Raw genomic sequence first — 22,447 nt, 5'->3', positions numbered from 1 at the left:
CCCCGCCGTTTATTCAGAATGGGCCAAGCTGGAATGGCACGTAGCGTGCTTCTCTGAATTCCCTTGTAAGGAAGGATGCAGGGGACATGAGAAAGCAGGAGTCCACAGCGCCGGGGAACGTAGATCCTTGGGCTCAGCATGAGGGTCCGGAGGGCAGTAGCACCAGTCAGAACGTTCTCTGTTCACCCGGCACGGCTGTGCTCTGACTCCGGGGCCGTGAGTGCCGAGGTCACGGACTGGGCCATGTCCATGCCGAGGCGTTCCACCCCCCAAGCCAAGTCCTGGGGTTTCTATCAAAATGTGGGAGACAAGAGCCTGAACGTCAGCACTTCCAGGCTTGCGTCATTGGGGGCGGGGTTATGCATCCTCTAGGGAGAGTCCCTTCTTGGTTGCCAGGCTGGAAGGACGTGGGTCGATGGCTCCCAGCACCTGTGAGGAAGGCGTGGCCTCCGGAGGCTCCACCCCCAAGGTGTCTGGGAGCAGCCTATCCAGACACTGGCGGGGACACCATCTTCAGGCCTCTCCTAGAGCTGAGAGCAGACTCTAAGCTTTCCAGAGTCGAGAGCTGAACCCGCCGGGAATGTTTCCCCTGCTGGCCTCAGGGTGGGGAGCAGAGTGTTAGAAAGCCTGTGAGTGAGGCCTTCTGCACATCTTGGGGAGTCGATAAAGATGGAGTTCATCACCACATGAGGGTTTTTAGCGTTCCACATTACAATATCCAGGAGATGGATGAAAGTTATTGCTGACTTTTTCGGAGGATTCTTTTTTCCCTACTCATGTTCTTTCCTATTTTTTTTTCTTCACTCTTTCTAAGACTCTAATGTAATCGTACGCCTGCTTCTCAGCTGAGAAGCCAGGTGATTTGAGGACCAGTCTTTTACAGCTCAGCCATGTCAGATGAAGTTGTTTCTGAAAGGATTCCAGGTGACCTAAAGTAAAAGCCCAGATGCAGAGTGACCAAAAACCCAGTAACACCAAATCCCAAAGGAGAGGAAAAGAAAGCAGTAGGAGAACATTACATCAGAGACACACAGAACACTGTATGGGAAAAACCACCGACGCTTAGCTGTGAGCTTCCTGAGCGTGACCGGTTGTGTAGTTCTCTTATTGTCAAATGGAAGGAAGGAAGTCAATAAATCAGGGGAGGCAGAGATGTGCCTGGTTCTTGTTCTGGAAGGGATTTGTCACAAGGGGCCAGCACCATATGTCCCAAAGCTTGTTAAAATGTCCTGATAACTAGCCCGCCACAGAGCCTGACGCATGGTAGATAGTCACACCTCTCTGTAGAATAAATAGGGAAACAGCCACCTACTAAAGGCTTTCCTGTGGATGAGACAGCATTGGTTCCAACAGGTGCCACCCGGTCTGCTATTAAGAGACTGACCGCTGGTCACCGACAGATCCACACGGTAGCCCCTTGGAAGGAGTCCCATTTTGAAAAACCCTGATGCTAAATAAGAACAGACTGAATTTTCCTACTAAATGACAAAAACTGTCAGGTTAGATTTTTTTTTAAATAAAAGAAGAAAAGCATGTATCATCATGAGATGAACACAAATTATTTTTTAATGGATTAGAAGTCAAAGGATGGGAAAGAGATACCAAAATCACAAGTAGAAGGGAAGCATGAGTGGCAGTATTAATGTCAGATAAGGTAGAAGTTAAGGTTAAGATGAATTAGTAGAATTTGTGGTAAAAAGAAAGAACACTAGCTCGTGATGACACAAGTTATAAAGCAGTTAACGGCATTCATAAATTTAAACTTGCCAAGCAACGTGGCAATGCCAGAGACCTTGATAAAACGCAAGTATGGTAGGTCATTTGAACGTGGCTCTTTTGAAATCAGACATGGATCTAGTGAAGGAGAAAAAAAGTATGGAGATCAACTTAATAGTGCAAACAGCGAACTTAATCTAATAGGCATATGAAAAAAATTCGTATATTTTGAATCGGGTTTTCACATATCCATAAAACATTAATAGAAAGGTTCCTGTATGTCACTACAAAGAAGACCTTAACAAATTTTAAAAGTCGGATATGCTGGAAAGAGCACATGCGTTATCATCAGGCAGCCCCGAGTTCAAATCCCAGCTCTGCCACTTCCTGGGTGTGTGTTTGGGCAAAAGTTACTTAAATTCTATGAGTCTCTATTTCCTAGTCTTTAAAAAAATGATCCTTACCTCTTAAGGTTATTGCCAGGACACATAACGTTATAGTTGTGAAATCTTCTAAGTTCTACAGCGTAGTTCCCAAACGAATAGTTATTATGAAAGCTAGTCTCTACTCCTTCTCACTTCCACCTCAGTGGCTAGTGAGTAAAATGGCACACTCCAGTGTGAGCTTTAGCAAGAAAAGAACAATGGTGAGATGGCCACGATTTCCTTCTCACCGTTATCAATCCCAGTATAATTTTTGAAAAGTAAAATGCACGGGTTAAATTTTTTACAGTTGCATATATTAGCTGTGTGACCTTGGGCAAGTTGCTTCACGTCTCTGAGCCTCGGCTATTAAATGGTGATAATGCTCACCACTTGGCATTTAGAAGGCCAGGAGTAGAGAGCTCTTTCCCTGCTCTGGACTGACACGGTGAGCCCCCCCGCTCCACCCGGGGGACGCCCCACCCTCCCTCCTGAGAGCCTCTGTCTAGTCTCAGAGCCTGGCGGACCAGAGGAAGCCGGTTCTGCTGCCCGGAGGTGGGTTTCCAACTGCCCAAGGTGGTGGCGGTGGCCGTGGAGATTACAGCCTGTGATGCAGGGAAGCGGGCACTAGGGGGCGGCATTTCTCTTTCGTATCGCAGCCGGGCCAGGTGGGAGGCAGGTTTGCCTTGCTTTATGCAGGAGCGTCCCTAACCAGGCAGGTGCACGGGGTGTCCTTGTCAGTGGCCTGAAAAAATGTCTGCAAATATTGCTCTTGAAAACTCCCAAGGGGAATCATTCAGTCAAGTGAAGGAGGTGCAGGGTCACGGAGAGTCACCGGTGGGTGAGGGGCTGCCGGGCTCTGGTCCCAGTGCTGGGACTAAGGTGAGGCATTCAGGGCACTTACCAAAGGACTCAGTAATCAAGGTAAACAAGGTAATACAATGTTTTGAAAAATCCAAATTAATGAAAAAAATCCATGATGGACAAAGTATCCGAAATGTAGAGACCAGCTCCAACCCTCCCCTTAGGTGCTTACCCGCCTCGCCGCCCTCGTCCTGGCGTCTCTGGGCCTCAGTTTCCCCTGTTCAGGATGAAGGACTTTGGACTCGGTGCTTTCGGAGGCCTCGTCCTGCCCCCGCGCTCGCTAGGACTCTGACCAGCTCCTGGCTTATCACCTCCTGCAGTAAATTAGCGCTGAAAGCTCTCTCCCTGTAATACAACCCAAGGGTGAGGAATATAATCCCTTCTTTAACTGCAGAGCTCTCTCCGTGGAAATTTAACCCCTGTGCCCAGTTCCAGAAGTGCTGGCCAAGACCCCTGACCCCGTGTCAGACTCTGTACCAGGTGCCAGGGATACAGGCACAAATAAAACATTGTTCTCCACCGTGGGCAGCGGATGCAGGGCCAAGACAGAGTCGGACAGGAGAGGGGCTGACTGACCCTGCGGGGCCTCAGCACCGGCATAGTGGGGCAGGAACCCTCTGTCGAGGTTTGCAGGATGACTTTTTCAGGTGGGCAGAGGGAAAGAGAATTCCAGACAGCAGAGTTGGCTGCTGGTGCCATGGACAGGTGAGGGAGGCACCTGAGACAGGTGGCCGGGTCCATGCCCCCTCCAAATACCATCCCTGGACCTCATCAGCCATCACAGCCACAGTGATTGTATGGGGTGCAATCCGTACGGGGTGCTCACGACACTAGGGGTCTGTGCTGGGGACATTACAGACACCGGCCACCTGAGTCCCTGGGGACAGTGCGTCTGGAGGGAGCAGAGCCGTAGCCCTAGTGAGCCACCCTCCGGGTCCAGGCCAGCTGCGGGCCGAGGGGCCGGGCGCCCTGGAGCTGTCATCACAACGGGAAGGAGCTGGCTGGACAGGCAGGGGCAGCTCAGGCCTGAAGGTGGCGGGAGGTATGTGAGCAAACCCGCCGCGTGGGAAGCCGGCAGCCCCGACGAGTGTGGGCGGCCACACGGCCCTTCCAGAGCCCGGCCTCAGTGGGCACCGTGGGCTGACCCTCCTCCCCGGCCAGGCCGCCAGGAGCCCGGCGACAGCCTGTACCCTGCAACCTGCCCCCTGCCGCCCTCTCTCTTTCTCTTCCAGAATGCCAATCTGGCCCCTTGTGGAGCAGACCTGGATGCCAGCTGGGGCACGCGAGGTACAGGAAGCGGGGACCCCGTGGGTCTCTGGCTGGGGCAGGGGTCGCTAACAGGTTTCCACGAGTTTCGTTCTGAAACCACCCCCGACCAGGGCCGCTGGCAGAAGGCTCTGAGCATCGTGGAGTCGGGGAGCCTGGGGCAGTCATGTCCCTGCCTCTTCCGGTCAAGGATTGGTTTACCTCCATTCTAAAGTTGCCGGCGATGTTCCCTCTCCTCTCCCCTCCCTCCGGTGCTCCCCATCTCCTAACTCAGAGGCTTCTCCATTTCCTGACCCAGGTGCTCACCTCTTGAGCACTGCCAACACCCCCCCCCCCGACTTACTTGTCACTCCGGGTCACCTGGGGAGAGATCTGTGTTTGAATGTCCGTCCCACGCCGGGGCTGAGGCCAACCCACACCTACTGTTAAATTCTATAGCAATAAAGGAGGCAGAGACACAGTGAAAAGCCCGCGGGTCTGAAGTTGGGTCAGATGCTGCCCCAGCCCTGCTCTCCGTGTGGCCTCCCAGGGCTTCACACCAGCAGGGTGGCCTGCAGGGAGGTTGGTGTTACTAGAGAGACCCGGTCACGTGGCAGGCGCCTGCCCAAGGGCTCTGCCAGCTCTGAGCCACCGGGCCCCGCGATGCCCACTCATGATCGTCACCCGAGGGTGACCGGAGCCTGCTCTCTTGGGCTGCTTCGCGCTGGATGTGGGAGTGGAGGGAGCTCTAAGTGGCCTCCAGGGCCCCGGGCTCAGAGCCGGGGCGGCCGGGACCCTGCATGGCACATGGGGAAATTCAAGGGCCGGCCCCCCGGTGCCCAGCCCCTCGCCAGGGTCTCCCTCCCGAGACAGGCTTGCCTGTGGCCGAGATCCAGAGATGCTGCCCTGTGGTTTCTGCGTGCTCACGGAGGCCTCCCATCCGTACGACTTTAATTTTTAACAAGCCGCTTTTAGTCTGGAAGGAAAACCTTTTTAAAAAGCTAGCACGCGGAGCTCTGTATTGAAAAGGAGGAGCTAAAGGGTCACGAAGGGAAAACAGTAAGAGGCAGGGGGGTTCGACCCCAGCAAGGCTGCCTGTCTCCACGGGGGTAAACCGAGGCAGGCCCGGACCACCAGGGAGACAGCAGCACGGCTGAGGGAGAACACAGTGCCGCGTCTGGCTCCCAGTCTGGCCTGCAGCCTCCCGACCATGCCTGCTGCTCTGGCTTCCCGCCGGAGATCCCAGAGCCCGTCCCCCCGCAGCTCGGAGGATGCCGCGGGAGGGGATGGAGACCGCGAGGCCCGGCCCACCGCAGGGTGGGGGTCCTGGACGGGCTTGCTTCCAACTTTGGGCCGAGCTCGTTCATGTTCTAACCCGGCCCCTGTGGTCTCTGCTTTCTCTTACAGAATACAAGGTAAGAGGGGCCGCCCGCTCCCGCGCTGACCTCCAGCTGCCGAGCTGCACCTGCCCAGGTTAAAAGTTCCTTTTGTGCTTTCCCTGTGAAATGTGTGTGTCAGATGCAGACGCAAGTATGTACCTCTACGCTGGCCTCGGGCTCGGCTCTTCTGTCCCCGCACATGCTTACTTCCCGGGTGAACCCAGACTTTCTTCTCCCCGCAGATCTATCCTTATGACGCCCTCATCGTCACAAACCGAATCCGCGTGAAGCTGCCCAAAGACGTGGACCGGACGAGACTGGAGGTGAGAGGGACCCCCAGGGGTGGAGGGTCACGTCTGCCGAGCGAGTCTCTGCAGCTGCCTTGACACCCACAAAGTCGAAGTTCGTCGCCCCCCAGGTCCCCGTGGTGACCGCGCAGTGCCCGGCAATGAGCTTGGAGTCAGGTCCCTCGTTGTTTCAAAGACCGGAGAACGTGGTCATGTACCCAACAAAGGTGGCTGTGCAAAGGGGGAAGCCTTCGTCACTGTGCTTATTAACTGGGTAACATTCGCCTCTTCCCTGAGCGCTGATATTCAGAAAATCGGCCCAATTCATGGCTTCTCGTTTGACCACACTCACCCCGGTCTTGAATAATACTGAGCTCTGGGAGCAAGTGTATGTTTACAAGACCCGCAGGTCAAGGGCACAGACATCTGTTGACCGGGCCCCACCATGAGCCACGGTCCCAAGTGGCCAGAGTACGTGCTTCCTCCATCCTCACTGTCTTCCCAGGAGGAAATCAGTGGCCAGCAATGGACTTCACCTCCCGAGCCATGTCAGGAAGGTGTCACTGGGGTGAGGGGTCTGGAGGCTCCTGAAGGCCCAGGGCCACCCGCCGCGCCTGTGCCCCGGGGCTGGGGACACCTGAAGCAGAGTGTGTGTCCGGCCAGCGCCAGCCCCTGCCCTGCTGCCTCTGTGGGCGGGGGTTCAGGTGGCTGCTGGGAGGGAGCCGTAGGGGCGTGAATGTGGCTGAGGGGCACCAGCAGTGCCCCAGGGCTCAGGAGGGCTGCCAGGTGGGAGCCAATCTGAAAAGAAACGCCGTCTCAGGTGGTCCAGACAGTTGCTCTGGAGCCCTGATTTCCGCCCTTTAAGATGAGGGTATTGATATACACTGGGTTGGTGGCTGTACCCATGAGAGGTCACATAAAGCCCCTCCCCCAGGGTACAGGGTAGTGGTGGCAAGGAGGGGACAGGGACGCTGGTGTGGCTGCAGCAGTGGGGGGAGGCGTGTCCATTTTGTCTTCTCTGTTGCAATAGTAGGAACTTGGCCCGAAGTGGTTTAAGCTAAAAGGGAGTTGCCAGCTCCTACAACTGATGGGTCCCTTCGGGTGGGGCTTAATCATGTCTCCAGACCCAGATTCCCTCCCTCCATCTCTTGAATGTTTCCTCTGTGCGTGTTGGCCTGACTGATGGACAGATGTTCACCTCCCCTCCCCCGGGCTCAGCGTCTGCAGGGAAGAGACTCGGGGTGCGGGGGCTCCTAGAGGGGCTCTGAGACCTGGGACCTAGGGAGGGTGATGCTGGGCTCACAGCAACAGCAAGGGCTTAGCTGCAGGGAGGTGGGGAGCTGAGGCCGGGGAGGGGAAGCGCCAGAGCCAGCAAGCCCATGGATGCTGTGGTCAGGCAGTGCAGTCCACCCGCTGAGTCTTGGAGTCCCCAGGGTGTGGGGAGCATCTTGCCAGCAAAGGACCGCAGAGCCAAATGACCCCAGGGCCTTTGCTCAGGAGGCTGGCCACTTAGCAGGACACTTGGACCTCACCCCATAGAAGACGAAGGACGACTGGAATGTTCTGACCTGTTAGGAGGTGTGCAGGTCATTCCCGGGGCTGGGGGCGGGGCAGCGGGACCGGCTAGGAAGCTGGGGTGTGAGTGGGGGGCAGGGAGAGCACGTGGAGGTGCTCCGAGAGCAGGAATGCACAGAGCAGGCCCCGAATCAAGCTTAAGGGATGCCTGCCCTGTGATCTGGAAGACGAGGTCCTAGGCAGCCTCTTCCGGGGCCTCACCCGTGGCAATCCCCGCTGCCTCCGCAGGGGACACACTCTGGCTCCTGCTGAAGGTGAGCCCTTGTTGAGGGTGTGGTCTTGTCCCACTGCCGTAAAGCAGGAGGGTGTCGCGGCTGGGTGACTCAGTCAGGAGCCGCCTGAAGGGGTCCCACTGTTCTGCTTGTTTGTTCCTTAAGCGTGGGTGCCCTGAGGGCTCCTGGCTCCCACCGTGGGGGTCCTGACGCAGCAGCAGCCTCGGGGCCGCCCGCCCCTTGGGACTTGCTTCTTCCCTCTTGGGTCTGGGGTTCGCTTTAACCAACTCCCATACCCCAACCCTTATTTTCCTACAGTACAGAGAGAAGGTGCAAAATATCAAGTGGTTAATACATGCAAATGTTTCCCTTTTTAAAAAGAAAAAACCTTGGAGGACGGGGTAACGGGTTTAATCACCCAAATCTCCAAGAACACACCCAAGGGTGCGTCTCTCTGTAATCATTCTCTTCCTGATCTCAGGCAAGCCGGGAGGCAAACTGGAAGCGTTTTCACAAACGGCATGTCCCACAGCCTTCAGGGTTTGGAGCTGGGGTGTGAGCCAGGAGGGGCTCAGAGGGGCTACATCCCAGCAGGAGAGAAAGGGACACCGCTGTTTTTATTTCAGGGGAGAGAGCTTTATTTTTAATATAAAAGCAGTTCATAACTCTTGTAAAAGTCCAGAAAAACACAAAGAACGTAAACATTACATGGAATTCCCCTGCCGAGTCAAGACTCCTGTTAGCTCCGGGGCAGACATGCTTCCGGAAATCTCTTTTTTTGCACAAATACCCAGAGATAACTGAATTCTCTCTTGGATAAGTAGCCTCGTACTGTTTATGCAGTTTGACATCTGCTTTTTCTCTCTTAAATGTTATGTGAACATTTTTCCATGCCATTTCATGGGGAACTGCCCGTCCTTTTAGATGGCTGCGTGGTGGTCCCGCATCCCGTTCTGAGGCCGAAAACTGTATGTCCCAACCTGTGTGGGGGGGGGGGGGGGGGTTGCTGATAAGATTAGGGTGTCTGCACTCCTTTAATCTGGCCTCAGGTGGTCTTTTCTGGAATGAAGAATACTGACATCTTCCATTTATTGGGGTTCTAGTTCTATAAAGAGCTCAAAATATATTGTTATATGTATCCCTCGAGGTGGAGCCAGGACCCTGCCCCAAGGCTGCACTAGCGTTTCTTGGCCGATCTTCCCTTGTTTCTGCAGGCCGTCCCTTCCCTGATTAGCAACTGTTCGAGTCTTCCCTTTGGAACTCAGGGAAGGTCATGGAGGCTGGAGTCTGTTCCCTACAAACAAGAAACGGGGGGCACAGAAAGGCTTCCATGCCCAGGAACTGCACAGTGTCTTGCTCAGCTTCAGTTCCACACCGGGGAGGGTCCCAGGGGCCAGGCTGTGGAGTGACAGGCCGTTGGCTGGGGCTCGGTCACATGGCACAGCTGCAGGTCTGCTGTGTGCTCAGCAAGGGGAGAAGATGGATGTGGGCAGACAGCTGGCGGTTCCCACACACCTCTGTAGGGTCGGTCCCTGGAAGGAGGACCACTCTGTCCGTCGAATGGGCAAGGCTTGTTATCCATCCTTTACCGCCAGAGTGCTTGGCTGAGTCTCACTGGTTTGGTGAACACGTGCCAGGCATTGAGCTGGGCCCTAGGGGACACACAATGAGCAGAAACCAGCATGAGCTCTGCCCGTAGACTCAGCTTGGTGGGAGGTAGACGTCAATCAACTGATGACCCAAATGAGTGTGTGAAGTTATACACCAAGGTAAGGGCTCTAAAGGAGAGGAGGGTGGGCCTGTGAGCATTTAAAAGGGGGTAAAAGTTAACTGGGTGCAGTAAGTGTGCCTCCTTGTGTGTGTGTATGTGTGTGTGTGTGTGTGTGCGCGCACACACGCACTTGCACCTAAGGTGAGTCATGGCAGGTAGGAAGAGAATTCCAGGAAGAGCACACAGCAGGTGCGAAGGCCCTGGGGCAGGAGGCAGCATAGGCTGTTTGAGAAGGAACTAGCTGTGCTTGAGTGGGTGGTGGGTAGGAGGGGCCAGGCCTCTGTAGGGCCCTGAGCCACGTAAGCAGTTTGGTTTCTAGGAAAGGCAAGGCTTTCAAGTTGCAGGACGACCTGATTATGTAAGTAAAACAGTGCCCGAGGCTGCACCGTGAAGCCTGAATTGGCCGTGTGGATGCAGGGAAACCGTTCTGGAGGTGGTTGGGTTATCCGGGCAAGAAATGATAGCATCTTGGAGAGGGTGGTGGCAGTGCGGAGGTGAGAAGCGGGTAGATTCAGGCCCTATTTGGGAGGTCAAAGTGGGAGGGGCAGGGACACGCCTGGCGTGACTCCGGGCTGTCGGGATGGGGTGCTGGGTAAGTGGTGGTCACTTGGTGCAGCAGGACGAACCCTGCTTCTGATAGCGTTTGTCGCTCTGGCCTCTGAGGCACAGACAAGGGAATACAGGATGCTCAGCCTGACAGAGAGGAAGGTGCCATATAGGCCCCGGAAGCCCATAGTAGGTGCTCAGTAAAGGTTGGTGACTCATGGAGGTGTTTGGAAGGAGTGTGGCAGTCCTCCGCTGCTCTGGAAGTGCTGTCACATGGAAGGCAGTCAGATGACTCGTGTGATCCCAATGCGCAGAGCCAGGTTCGGGCTTCCCGGGGAGACCCGTCCGGGGCCAGTTTTACACCATCCCCGAGATCCAGCACTTTCTGTCCTGGGGGGTCTGGGTCCCAACGCCTACCCCTGGCACCCAAGGACCTCATGCCTTGGAGGGTCTCAGATCCTTCCTGCGTTTGGCTGTGCCAGGAGCTTCCACTCTGAGGGGGAAGAGCCTTGCCTGCCCCGGGCAGACTCAAGTGTCCTCTTACCTGAGGCCACTCCTGCAAACCTCTGCGCTGCCCGACATTTGCCGAAAGACTGGCCATTTTGCTCGTGCATCAGCCTCTTGCCATCCAAAGGTGGCATCCTGGTGGAGGGAGAGAGCACTTAGGGTCGGGATGACCTGGGTGTGAAACCAGTCTCCATAATGTCTAGCTGTGTGACCACAGACAAGTTACTTAACCACTCTGAGCCTGACCCTTACTTGTCAGATGACATCGCTGTTGCCTGTCCTGCTGGGTGGTTTGAGCATCTATTCAGTTGTTCAGAAGTAGCCGTGAGCACCTGCCGTGAGCGAGCCCCAGGCAGGTGTGATGTGCACATGGTTTCAGTTATTTTGTCCATGTTGCCCCCAGTTTACCAACCTGGGAACGGAGTAGGCCAGTATGGATTAGACAAAGGTTTCCCCGGGGATGGGGTGCTATGGGCTGGCCAAACAATGATTGCTAAGAACTTAGTGGAAGAGCAAGGTGGCTGGCTGTGAATGGAGGTAGGATCAGCCACAGGCTTGGCCGCCAGGAGAACAGAGGTCCCTCCTTGATGCCCGATATGGGGAAAAAACAGGATGTTTGAGAATTTATCAGATTTGGCTTATTTACAAGCCCTTGATCACTAGGCTGTCCCAAGCACTTGACACGTTCCTGTACTTGGTTTTCACAAGTTGGTGCAGCAGCTACAGAGGAGGCCTTGGTGGGAAGGGGTGGGGGTAGGGGAGCTGGAGGACATCCCCAGGCCCTCAGCTTCTGGGGGACAGACCTGGGGTTCCAGCTAAGTAGTCACACAGGGCCACTGTGCTGTGAATCTTCCTGGATTAATTACAGTATTAAAGTGAATTTCTAACCACCCTTCCTTGCCCCAACCTCCCAGAGCACACATTTGGCTCCTTAGGTAGGAAAGTGTATCAGCCAGGGCCTTCCAGAGAATCAGAACCAAAAGTGTATCAGCCAGGGCCTTCCAGAGAATCAGAACCAACAGGATACAGGTAGACAGACGGACAGACAGATATGGACATAGACATGTATTAAGAAATTTAATTTAAGGAATTGGCTTCCCTTGGGGCTGGCAAGTGTGGAATCCGCAGGGCAGGCCAGCAGCAGGCTGGATGGACACTCGAGTAGGAGCTGACAGGTAGAAGCAGAATATCTCCTTCTCCAGGAAGCCCTCAGTGATTGCCTCAACGGAGTGGATGAGGCCACCACATTATGGAGGGTCATCTTCACTTAAAGGCTGATTGTAGGCATGACCACATTGACAGAATACCTTCCCAGCCAACCCTAGACTAGTGTTTGGCCAAACAGCCGTGCACCAGGGCCTAGCCAGGCTGACTCATGCAGAGAGCAAAGGATGCCGGCTGAACAGGTTTGGAAGGAGGGTGTGTCCAGGCGAGTCCCCAGGGTCCTCCTTTCTGAGTGCTCAGCAGAGGCAAGGCTGAGCGGCTCCTCTGGGGCCGCCTCTGCCAGACCCTGAGGCTAAATGCACACCTGAGTTTGCTCAAGCAGGAAAAGCCCAAGTTGTTGGAATTTGCCTGAAAAATAAGGTCCTGCAGTTAAAGAATACGTCCTTTGTTTAGACCCATCCAACCGGTCTGATAAGAACCTGACAGACTGATGGTGAAGTGTGGGTTCCCAGCCACTGGGTGTGCCTGGGAGATGGGTCTGCCACAGCCTCCGGGACCCTGGGGCCTCCCAGGAGAGGCTCACAGGAACAGTCCTCCAAGGCCAGGCCAAGTGGCAGGGACTTAGGGGTGGAGGGCGGGGAGGGAGGGGGGAGACACAGTGCAGAGTAGGGCAGGCAAGTGGAATGGGCTCTGAAGGGGGAGAGAGGAAGCTGGGAGGCAGCGTGGCCGGCAAGGTGAGAGCACAGATTTAGATTCAGGGATGCAAAGAGCACAGATTGTCCCTGGATGAGGATGGGAGACAAGCCCATCCTGCCCTACTGGAGCTGAGAACCAGGTGAGATCAGCAGTGGCTCCGTACTGAGGGACACACATGGCCTGGGGCCTGCTCGCTTGGCTAGTGCAATCCGGGAGGGTCCTCTGGAGGAGGGGGGCATTTGAACTGGTACCTGTAGAAGAAGGAGGAGCAGCTCTGTGCAGTGGAGGGAGAGCATGGCATGTTCCAGAACTCGTAGGTGCCCACCGTGGAGCAGAACGGTGGTGGAAGAGGTGGGCAAGGACACGGTGAGGCAGGGCCTCGGGGCCACCTGGCAGCCACGTCACTCCACATCTCGGAGCCTCCGTCCCCGTCCTTCCCCATACACTATGTAGACATCACGAGCCTGTGATGGAGAGCTCCCGTCCCTCACCTGGCACAGAGGAGCAATCTGCAGATGGCAGGGATCATTGTCATTATGGTGATGCTGTCGTTATGGTGATGCTGTTGTTATGGCGATGATGTCAGGGACCTCCGGCTAAGACAGCAGAAGCTTCAGAGCATGGACCCAGCTCAGCAGGGCAGGGCTCCCCTCTGCAGACAGGGCCTCCTTGTACAGTGTGTGGGGCAGGGAGGCACTGTGGGACCCAGGACTCAGAAGAAACGTGGGCCCTTGCCGGTCCAGGATTCTCAGGCTGAGCGGGTCTGGGGCCTGAGCCCACCCGATCAGCCCCCACTGGAGCAGGGGGCCTGGCAGCGGCCGGTGGGCTGGCATGGGACACCTGAACTTGGTGCGGTGGGCAGGGGGTACTGGGAATGCCCTGCAGGCCAATCCCAGCAAGGTGGCAGCTAGCCTGGGATACCCTGCAGAGCAGGGGGAGCACAGGCCGAGGGCCTCCACCACAAAGCCCCGGACGCTTCCAGAAGCTGCATCAGGGGGCAGGGAGTCAGGACTGAGGGAGGGCTCTTGAGCCACCTGGCCTGGCGCCCAGGCTGCCTGCCCTCGGGCGAGGCATGGGACCTCTCGGAGCCTGGGTTTCCTGAGGTCGTAAAATGAAAACTAGAATCTCAGGGCAGGTGACGATGGCAGCAACTGTCATGAAGTCCCTTCCCAAGCCTGGCCAGTGGTCCTGCATCAGTGCAGGAGGATGGCGGGGTTCAGGGTCCGAACTGGGATCCCCAAGTAGGCCTCCTGGACCCGGACGCCGCGTGTATGAGTGTGCGTGATTCTACCAAAATGGGCCACTGCGTCATCGTTTCGGAGGGTCCGTGACCCAGAAAAAGTGGGGCTTTCTGCCCCAGAGGGACAGCATGCATGGCCAGGCTTCCAGGTACACAGGCCTCGGTGGGCCCGTCTGCCAAGGGGAGGGGTAGCCCCCCCGCTGCGTGGACCTGCTGTTCTGAACGGCACGGTGGTCTCAAGGAACAGCAGGTGACAGCTTCTCAGAAAGAGCCCTGGACCCCCCTCCAGAAGGTCCGAGTTCTAATGTGCCACTTGCAGGCTGGGTGACACGGGAGACGTCCCCGTCTGTGGCCCGGTCCACGTCCTCTGGGCACCACCAGCTCCCACACTCGTTGCCTCCCTGGGTGTGAGTGCACGTGTGCGTCTGGCACAGAGCCGTGTGTGCCCTGGGTTCCCGGCTGCCATCCCTTGATGAGCCCTTGCTGCGAGCAGAGGTTAGTGGCCGTTACTGATTCCTGTATTCAGGGAGCCCTTGGCGATGGAGCCAGGTTACAGGCTTAAGTCAGATCATGTCCCTCAGAAAACTACCTCTGGCTGTAAGATGCTGGTGGCATGTCATCAGTGCTTCACAAGGCATCAAGGCCTCCAGGTCCCAGGCCCTCGAATGGACTTAATTGTGCTCTGACCCACCTGCCCGGCAGGTGTGAGATCTCTGTGGGGTGGGCGCACCTGGTCTGGTTTATTTCTATGTCCCGGCACCTGAATGAGGAGAGAGCAGAGCGCCTGCATAGGACCAGCCCTTCCCCTCCCTTCTCTCCACTCACCCTACCACCCAGGAGCGCCCCATGCAGGGTCCCGGGCACACAGGCCCTCTCCCTGCCCAGGGGTGCACGTTACGGAGGGACCCCTAGTGCATCCGGCTTGCTCAGAGATCAGGGGCTGCTACGGCCGCTCGTGTTGTTATATTTTCAGGAATTTCCCACGCTGGTTGTTAAACCAGCCATTACTGAAAAACAAATGATGTAAACTTACGATTATAAAAATTACATTTAAAGCAAAGGTGATAAATACTCAACACTCCCTCCTCCCTAGTCTCTCGACTACATTTTACTACCATCTGTGCTCTCGAGGTTACTTAACCGCCATTGCATCTGTGCGCGGGAGGAATCATCTGTGCTCCGGGGCATCTCTTTCCAGCTCTGCATTCAGTGGCGTCACGTTGGAAGCTTGAAACTGGCCATGGTGTATTTACACCACGGAAAGGAAGCTTGCGGGTCTGGGAGCTTGGGGTGACGGGTGCAGTCAGGAGAGACTTCCTGGAGGAGCTGACACCCAAGCCCAGGTCTGGGGAGTGAGTAGGGGTTACGTGGGCAGAGGAGGAGGGCCCGGCATTCCAGGCAGAGGGAGAGTGGGCTAAGGCACAGACAGGATTATTCCGATTTTACAAACATCACAACTGAGGTCGTGTCGCTCAGCACAGCTGGACAGGCCTGGAGCCAGGACCGGATTCCTGTGTGTCTGGCTCCTGAGCCCGAGGTCTTTGCACGATGCTGCCCTGGAGGGTGACACATAGGCGGACCCCTGGCAAAGCGTGTGGGACCTCTACCATGCTGCAAAAACGTCCTCCTCCCCAGGGGCTCTCCCCAGTGCACCCCAGAAGCGAGGCCATCCCGGAACGTCCCTCGGCCCAGGCACCACGCCCTGGGCTGCCTTCCTGCCGGCTCAGGAGGGAATCCAGCCGTGCCGTGCCTGGCGGGGCAGGGAAGCCTTCCGGAGCCAGCAGCCGGGGGAGTTGGGCCAGGGTCAGAAAGCCGGCTCTGGCCTCTGGGGTCAGCCGTGCTCTGCCACGTTCCTCCCGCTGTGGCAGGCACTCGGGCGGGCAAGAAGAGCCCTGGATGGGGGGCCCTGACTCTGCCCTGACGGACATTACCAAGTTCCCAGCTGCCAGGAGCGGGGGCCTTTAGCCCCTTCTTCCCTGGGAGGCCGTGGGATCAGCCAGGTGTGGTGAGATACTGGAGACCACAGAGCTGGAGCTGGGATGGCTGAACAGATCCCTCTGCCAGGCCTTCCCCATGTGACCCTCTCCTGCCCTCCAGAGCCCTCAGGCAGCCAAGTTTTGTTCTCAGCCTACGGATGGGGAAACAGGACCAGAGCCCGGGGGTCCCTGCCAGCCCCCAGGACTCGCCCTTAGCCTGAGTCCCCAAACCCAGCTGCCATCAGCTGCTCTGGGAGGCATGTGACACACGCGGGCTCCTGGGCCCCTAAGGCTGCCTTGGGAGGTTTTGGGGGGGCAGAGGGGAGGGTGCAGGCACTCTCAGATGTGACAAGCACCCAGGGTCATTGTGACAGGCCTGCGGGCTTGGGAACCCAGCTGGGACACCGTGCAGCACCCCTCCCTCCCTCCCGCCTCCGGCTGCCTCCCCAGCAGAGGGGTGGGCTCCTGTGGCCAGGTGGGGGCCAGGCGGGGGGAGCAGGGTTGGGAGCGCCAGCCCCAGAGGGTCCTCTCCTTTGCCTCTCCTCCTGCCCGCTAACCCACCACATGTCCCCAGTTCACAGGTCCCCAAGGTCGGGTGTCCCCTTGCCCGTAGAACCCAGGTTCCTGTACAGCTTTTCGGACTCAGTTCTCAGGGCATCTTGGTCTGGAGGCTGGAGGATGGGCTGCATGGGACCTGCGGGGGGTGCCGGGGGTAAGTGACTCCTTGGGCCCCCTTCCCACCCCACGCAGGCCCTGCTGTGGTCCCCCTGCTGCTAGCGGGAGGCTCCCGGCCGGTGAGCACAGGGTCACCCTCACCGCGCCGCTCTCCCCTTCCCAGCTTAGAGCGCGGTGACCTGTGTCGCCGCTCTCCCTTCTCCTCCCCTCTGTGTGTCACCGCCTTGGAGACCCAACCCCGGAGACACCCGGTGGCCCTAAAGCAGGAGATCACAGGCTGCAGGGGTGCTGGGCATCACCCCGCCAGCCCGGCCCATGCCTCCCTGGGATCCCTGTTCGCTGTCACCTCTGGGCCCCTTCCCCTTGCTTCCACCTCCCCAGGGCCCGGCCCTGGAGGCCAGCATCTCGCTCAGGCCTCTGATCTTTCTCTGCCCTGCCGCGCTCCCATTAACCACCCACAGCCATGCCCCCCGGGGCCTCAGGACCCCGGCCTGTGTCAGGCTCCCGCTCAATACCCAGCCAATAACAGGAGACACGATTTTCCTTTTCTCCTTCCCGTTGGGCGTCTTGGTTGACCCACAGTACTTGGGAAGGTTGTGACACGGTACCTGGAAGTGGGTGCCGCTGTCTGAAGTGACAGTTCTGAGTCCCCGTGGGCTGGGTTGTGGATTCCCCAGATCGGCAGGAAACCCCAGTGTCAGCGCCATGCAGGTGGCTCGTTTCTGGCATATGCCAGCACGTTCTTCCTGGTTGCAGGTGCGAGATGGCAGCAGGCAGCTCACGGCCCTTCCCTGGCGGAGACTAGCTTGATGGTGTGTGTGTGTCTGTGTGTATCTGTGTATGTCTGTGTCTCTGTGTGAGTGTGTGTCTAGTATGTCTGTGTATATCTACGTGTCTGTGTGTGTCTGCATGCCTGTATATGTCTCTGTGTGTGTGTCTGTGTATGTCTGTGTATGTCTTGTGTGTGCGTGTGTGTTTGTGTGTCTCTGTGTGAGTGTGTGTCTAGTATGTCTGTGTGTACCTATGTGTTTGTATATGTGTGTGTGTCTCCGTGCGTGTCTGTGTGTGTCTATATATGTCTGTGTCTGTGTGTGTGTGTATGAGAGTGTGTGCGCCCTCTGAGGACCCCAGGCCCAGATTCAGTTAGGAGGGCCTTTTGTGACTCAGCAAAAATGGGTCCCTTGGGTTCCCTCCCCCATATCCTGCCAGCAACTGGGCTCCAAAACCCAGGGCGTGCCACACATATCTGGTGATTTTTATGCAGGACACAAGTGGCAGTGACTCTGATGTTTCTGCTTTCCGTAGTTAACCATGTGTTTTCACACCGTTTTCTCTCTTGCTTATCACAGTAACCTTTAGTATGAGGTGCTTTGTTTTAAATTTAAGGAAACCACTCTTTGAGGGGCAACAATTGGGTTTTTTGAATTATAAAAGTCACAATTTTAACCATTTTAAAGTGTATGACTGAGTGGCGTTTAATACGTTCTCAAGGTTGTACGACCTCCACTACCTCTATCCAATTCCAGAACACTTAAATCAGGAAACCGCGTACCACTGACCAGCTATTCTCCGGTCCTTTCCCTCCCCAAGACCCCGGCAGTGACTACTCTGGTTTTGGTCCCCGTGGACCGTGTCTGTGTTTCAGCGAACGTCAGAGCTTCACGACTTTTTATGGACGAGCCGTGTTCCCGAGTCTGAATGGAGCTCGTTTTGTTTATCCGTTTGTCCTTCGATGGGCAGTTGGGTTGTTTCCGCTCTTGGCACTTGTGGGCGATGCCGCTGTGAACGTGGGTGTGCAGGTGTCCACGTGAGTCCCTGGTTTGGGTCGTCTGGGATCTGCTTGGGAGTGGATCTGCTGGGTTGCACGGTGATCCTGCTAAGTACGTGGAAGAACGGCCATACTGGTTTCCACACAGCCACACGGAAGCCACACTTCTCAAATGGGGGCCAGAGGGGGATTTGAACCGGCTCCTCTGGGGCCAGAACCTGACCCCCGCTCCCATTGCAGACTGTCCCCCACCTCCTTTCCGTCTTCCCCTCAGCCCTCCCAGGCAGGAGGGGGACAGCCTCACTCCCCCTGGGAAGCCCTCCCGGGAGATGGTGCCGTGCCCACCTGAGCCAGGTCTCGAAGGACAAGGAGTTACTCAGAGCCTGCTGAGGAAGACAGATGTGGGGTTGATGGGAGCAGAAACCTGCAAGGAACAGTCTAGAATTCGGGTGGCGGTCAGGGGAAGCTCCACAGAGGTTGCTCTATCTTGGATCATAACAAACGTGCCCAACACACACTGGCCCTGACCGTGGCCGGGCTCAGCCCTGAGAGCTGACCTGCACTGACCCACTCACCCACACACCTCTGGGGGGGTTGCCAGGGTGACCCCACTTACAGGTGAGTAGACTGAGGCTCCAGAGGCTAGCTGGCGCAGGTGCCCTTGACACCGTGCCGTTCAGCTTCTCCATTGTGCCCCCCGGATCGGGCTCAGAGAGACAAAAAACTCACTCACGGTCACACAGCAGAGGAGGGGAAGAGGGAGGATTCGAACTGAGGCTCCTTTGCTCACCTTCCACACCTCAGCGTCCTCATCTGTGAAATGGGGGCGAAATAAACCACTCACTTCCGGCTCTCACACGGCGGCCATGAAAATTAAATGAAATCATGAATGTGCCCACATGTGCAAATCTCGTGAAATCTCAGCCAGTTCCCGGCAGGAGGAAGTCCTCTCCCGGGTGTGCTTTCAAACTTTGTCTGCAGTGGGACACGTGTCTGTAGGTGTCAGGAGGCAGGGCTCTGGCCCCACTTCTGCAGCTGGTCACCAGCCTGGGGCCCTAACCGGATCTCTTTCCTCTGGGCTTGGTTCTGTCCACTGCAAAGCAGAGCGATGGGGATACAGAGGGAAGGTGGGAAGCCCGAGGGCCCCGGGTGCGCTGAGGGGACCACCCCATCCTTGCTGCAGATCCCGCCTCAGGGGCCGAAGTTGCTGACTGCTCCCCTCTGGGTTTTCATTTTTATTTGAAGAGACACTTGTCGCCCGAGGAGTTCCAGGAAGTGTTTGGGATGAGCATGGAAGAGTTTGACCGCCTGGCCCTCTGGAAGAGGAACGACCTCAAGAAGAAAGCCCTGCTGTTTTGACGCTGCCGAGGCCCCTGACCACGGGCACGCCTGCGGGGACCACCAGACCCCTCCTCTTGCACTTGGCTTTGGCTTCTCTGTGTCTACGGTGGACGGTGGGCGCCTGGAAGGGCCAGGCTGGGCCCTGGGGGTGGGAGGAGGTCCCAGAGCAGGTGCAGCCCCCCCCCCCCGCCCCGTTTCTGCCAGCAGCGCTCCCGCCCGTAGTTTAGGGCCCAGACGCCTGGCTTTGCACTACTCCTTCCCCGCTGTTGCTTGCCATCACGGAGATGCTGCAAGGTCACTGCCCCGGAGATGGGGGAACAGACAAGTGCAGCCCACCCCCCAGGCCTCCGGGCAGTGCCCACCCCACGCTGGTAGGACAGAGGTGATGGGACCGGAGATTTGAGGAGGCCTGTCAATGACAGGGTCGTGGGTGGGTGGGCGCACGGCATGGCCCCCCTCACCCGCTCAGCCTCAGGAGGCATGGCCTGGCACATGGGCCCCCCACCCCCGAGGCAGGGGGAGTGCCACCCAGGGCTGCAAGAAGCATGGGGGCTCGGTTTTTACGGCCTTTGTGATGAATCGGTGTTTAGGGAGGAACTTCAGTCTAAACAGGCACCTTCTGCCAGGGCCCCCCGTGCACTGCATTTTTCTTCCAGATCATCCCTTAGATGCCTAAATGATATCTTTAGAGTAACACAAAAGTTTTTATTTTATTAAAAAGTAGAGCCTACTTAAAGACGCCATATATAAAGAGTTTAATTCTATGGTCCCACTGAAAGGGAGCACCTCCAGCCTGATTCTCCACTGTTCACATCTGTGTGGTTTTGGGTTTGGGGGGTGTTCCTAACACACAGGACTCCTTGTCTGTTTTCTTTGTGCTTTTTTGCTTTTTGACCTGTCATACAGGTACCCCGAAAGGCAGACCCACTCCCCACCCCCACCCCCATAATGCTGTGTGTAAGTACACGTAAAGTACAGCCACCACTGTTTTTCTCGCTGTCATTTTCCAAGTCTTGGAGAGAAGACATCCTCCCCTGACGGCCAGTGCCCCAGAATGAAGGATTTCCATGCCCTCTTGGTGACGTGGCCAGGGGTGTCCCACCTTCCCCCCTTCTCCCTATAAAACACAGACACCCCCAGGGAGCGGTGCTCGTGCCTGGTCCTGAGACCGACAGCCAGACCCTCGGGGAGATGGGATGGGAGGTGCCACCTAGATCACAAAGTCAGCAGGGCATCCACGGCAGGAGGCCGGCGGGTCCCCCGCTGGAAGGCATCCTGCTTGTGATTAGGTGTGCGCTAGAGCGTGGTGCCTGACACGGAATGTTTGTCAATGCGTTGAGAGGCCTGTGAAACACTGCAAAAGTGTCCCCAGAGTCTGTCCCCCTCCCCGTCTTTGTGAAGCTGCATCTTTCTGTGTGTCCTCGATGTTCCCATCCGTGAGTCAACGTCAGTCACTCAGCTTCCTTTTGGCCCCATAACACGCCAGTCCCTCTGCGCGCCCGGCTTCTCACCAGCCCAGCTTGGCCAGGGAGCGGAGTTCTCAGCACCTAGTACGCTTCCCTCCACTTTGCGATCTGAGCCCTGGCCACTGGAAACCCCCAGTTTCTCACGAGTGAACGTCATGTCGGACTAGGGGAGCCTGGAAAAATAAAGGATGATGTATTGTAACTTGTGAAAGTGAAAAGCCACTTCTTATAAAGGTGCGTCATTTCTAGGAATGGACCCCCTTCTGCCGACAGTCGTTGGGGACAGCGTCTGCCGAAAGTGGTCACCCTGGAAGCCTGCACAGAGCCGGGCGGGACGGCCCCAGAGTTGGCATCGGGAACGCCCTGGGACAGCGCTCTCAGGGGCAGCGCCTAAGGGTGGGGCCCTCTGCTTGCTCTAGAGCCCCTCAGCTAGGCACCAGGTGCTGACGGGAGGGATGCTTATGCCTGTCCCCGGTCAGCCTGGGGAGACAGGCCAGCAAACAGACAATGACAACAAGACTGACCCTTTGGAGAAGGTCCAGAGGAGGCCCCATATACACCCCAGAGGTCAGGGGGCCGGGCTCTCTGAGAAGGTGTTGCCAAACTAATTCTTGACAGATGAGGAGGTGTTCCCAGAGGCCAAGGGAGGGAAGGGTGTTCCAGGCAGAGGGAACAGCGAGAGTGGACCCTGAGCCAGAGGCAGCTTCCCCGGTTACGGAAACTTGGGTCGCTGGTTATGGCTGGAGCACGTGGCCGAGGAAAGGAAGAGAATGAAGGCCGGGTTCCCTCCAGGGAGGGCCCAGCAGGTTGGCAGATGTCATCCTGGGATGAAATGCTTTATAATCTCTACCTTTGTTTGCTCAGACCGCTGTAACAAAAACCATAGACTGGGGGCTTAAACAACAAAGATTTCTTTCTCTTGGTTCTGGAGTCTGAAGTCTGAGATCAAGGTGCTGGCAGGATCGGGTTCTGGTGAGAGCCTGCTTCCTGCTTCCAGAGGTGTGAGCTGTGTCTTCACAGGGCAGAGAGAGATCATCTCTCTCCTCATCTCGCTCAGCTTCTCAAAGGGCACTAATCCCATTGTGAGGGGCCCACCCGCACAACCTAATCACCTTCCAAAGGCCCCCTTCTAATCCGTCACACTGGGGATTAGGGCTTCAGCATATGGATTTGGGGGGACACACTTAATCCACAGCAGTTTCTAATCTTATTCCAATGACATTAATGACTCTCATAGAGACCCAGAAGCCTGTCCACGTGTACACAATCTGCCTCATTTTAGTACACCCAGGTTTGCAAGTCAGAAACCAGCACATTCCTTTGTCCCCAAGGACAGCCTGTCAGAGGTCCTGGTTCCACCCTGAAGCATCTCTCTGTATCTCTCCATCTCAAGCAGACACTGTCACAGAATTATCCAGATCAGAAAACATCCTGAGAGTGGAAGATGGCCCAATGACCCTTACCAATGACCCAGGGACTCAGCATACACCTGGCCTGTCCCAGGCAAACTGGACATGTGGTCACCCTGACCATACTCCCTCCACCCTCACCTCTCACCTGGGTGAACCCAGCTTCCCCATCAGCCTTCTGTCCCCAC

General features: G+C 56.6%; 1 protein-coding gene across 5 annotated transcripts in view; it reads left to right on the top strand.

Annotated features, from left to right (window-relative positions):
• ABLIM2 (actin binding LIM protein family member 2) overlaps positions 1-21,031 on the top strand; it is a 149,871-nt gene extending 128,840 nt beyond the window's left edge. For 3 of the 5 annotated variants that reach the window (XM_024745187.1, XM_024745186.1, XM_024745190.1), the window contains 4 exons: positions 4,235-4,289; positions 5,655-5,662; positions 5,869-5,949; positions 19,289-21,031. In XM_024745187.1, coding sequence (XP_024600955.1) covers positions 4,235-4,289; positions 5,655-5,662; positions 5,869-5,949; positions 19,289-19,402 — 258 coding nt within the window. In that variant the 3' untranslated portion in view covers positions 19,403-21,031. The remainder of the gene's footprint in view (positions 1-4,234; positions 4,290-5,654; positions 5,663-5,868; positions 5,950-19,288) is intronic. The other 2 variants (XM_024745189.1, XM_024745188.1) reach the window with 1 other exon arrangement.
• The last annotated feature ends 1,416 nt before the right edge of the window (positions 21,032-22,447 follow it).

The sequence above is a fragment of the Neophocaena asiaeorientalis genome, unplaced genomic scaffold, assembly GCF_003031525.2.
Source record: "Neophocaena asiaeorientalis asiaeorientalis breed wild unplaced genomic scaffold, Neophocaena_asiaeorientalis_V1.1 scaffold65, whole genome shotgun sequence".
Taxonomy (NCBI): Eukaryota; Metazoa; Chordata; class Mammalia; order Artiodactyla; family Phocoenidae; genus Neophocaena; species Neophocaena asiaeorientalis.
The sequence above is the reverse complement of the archived record's forward strand: the minus strand, read 5'-3'. Positions and strand labels throughout refer to the sequence as shown.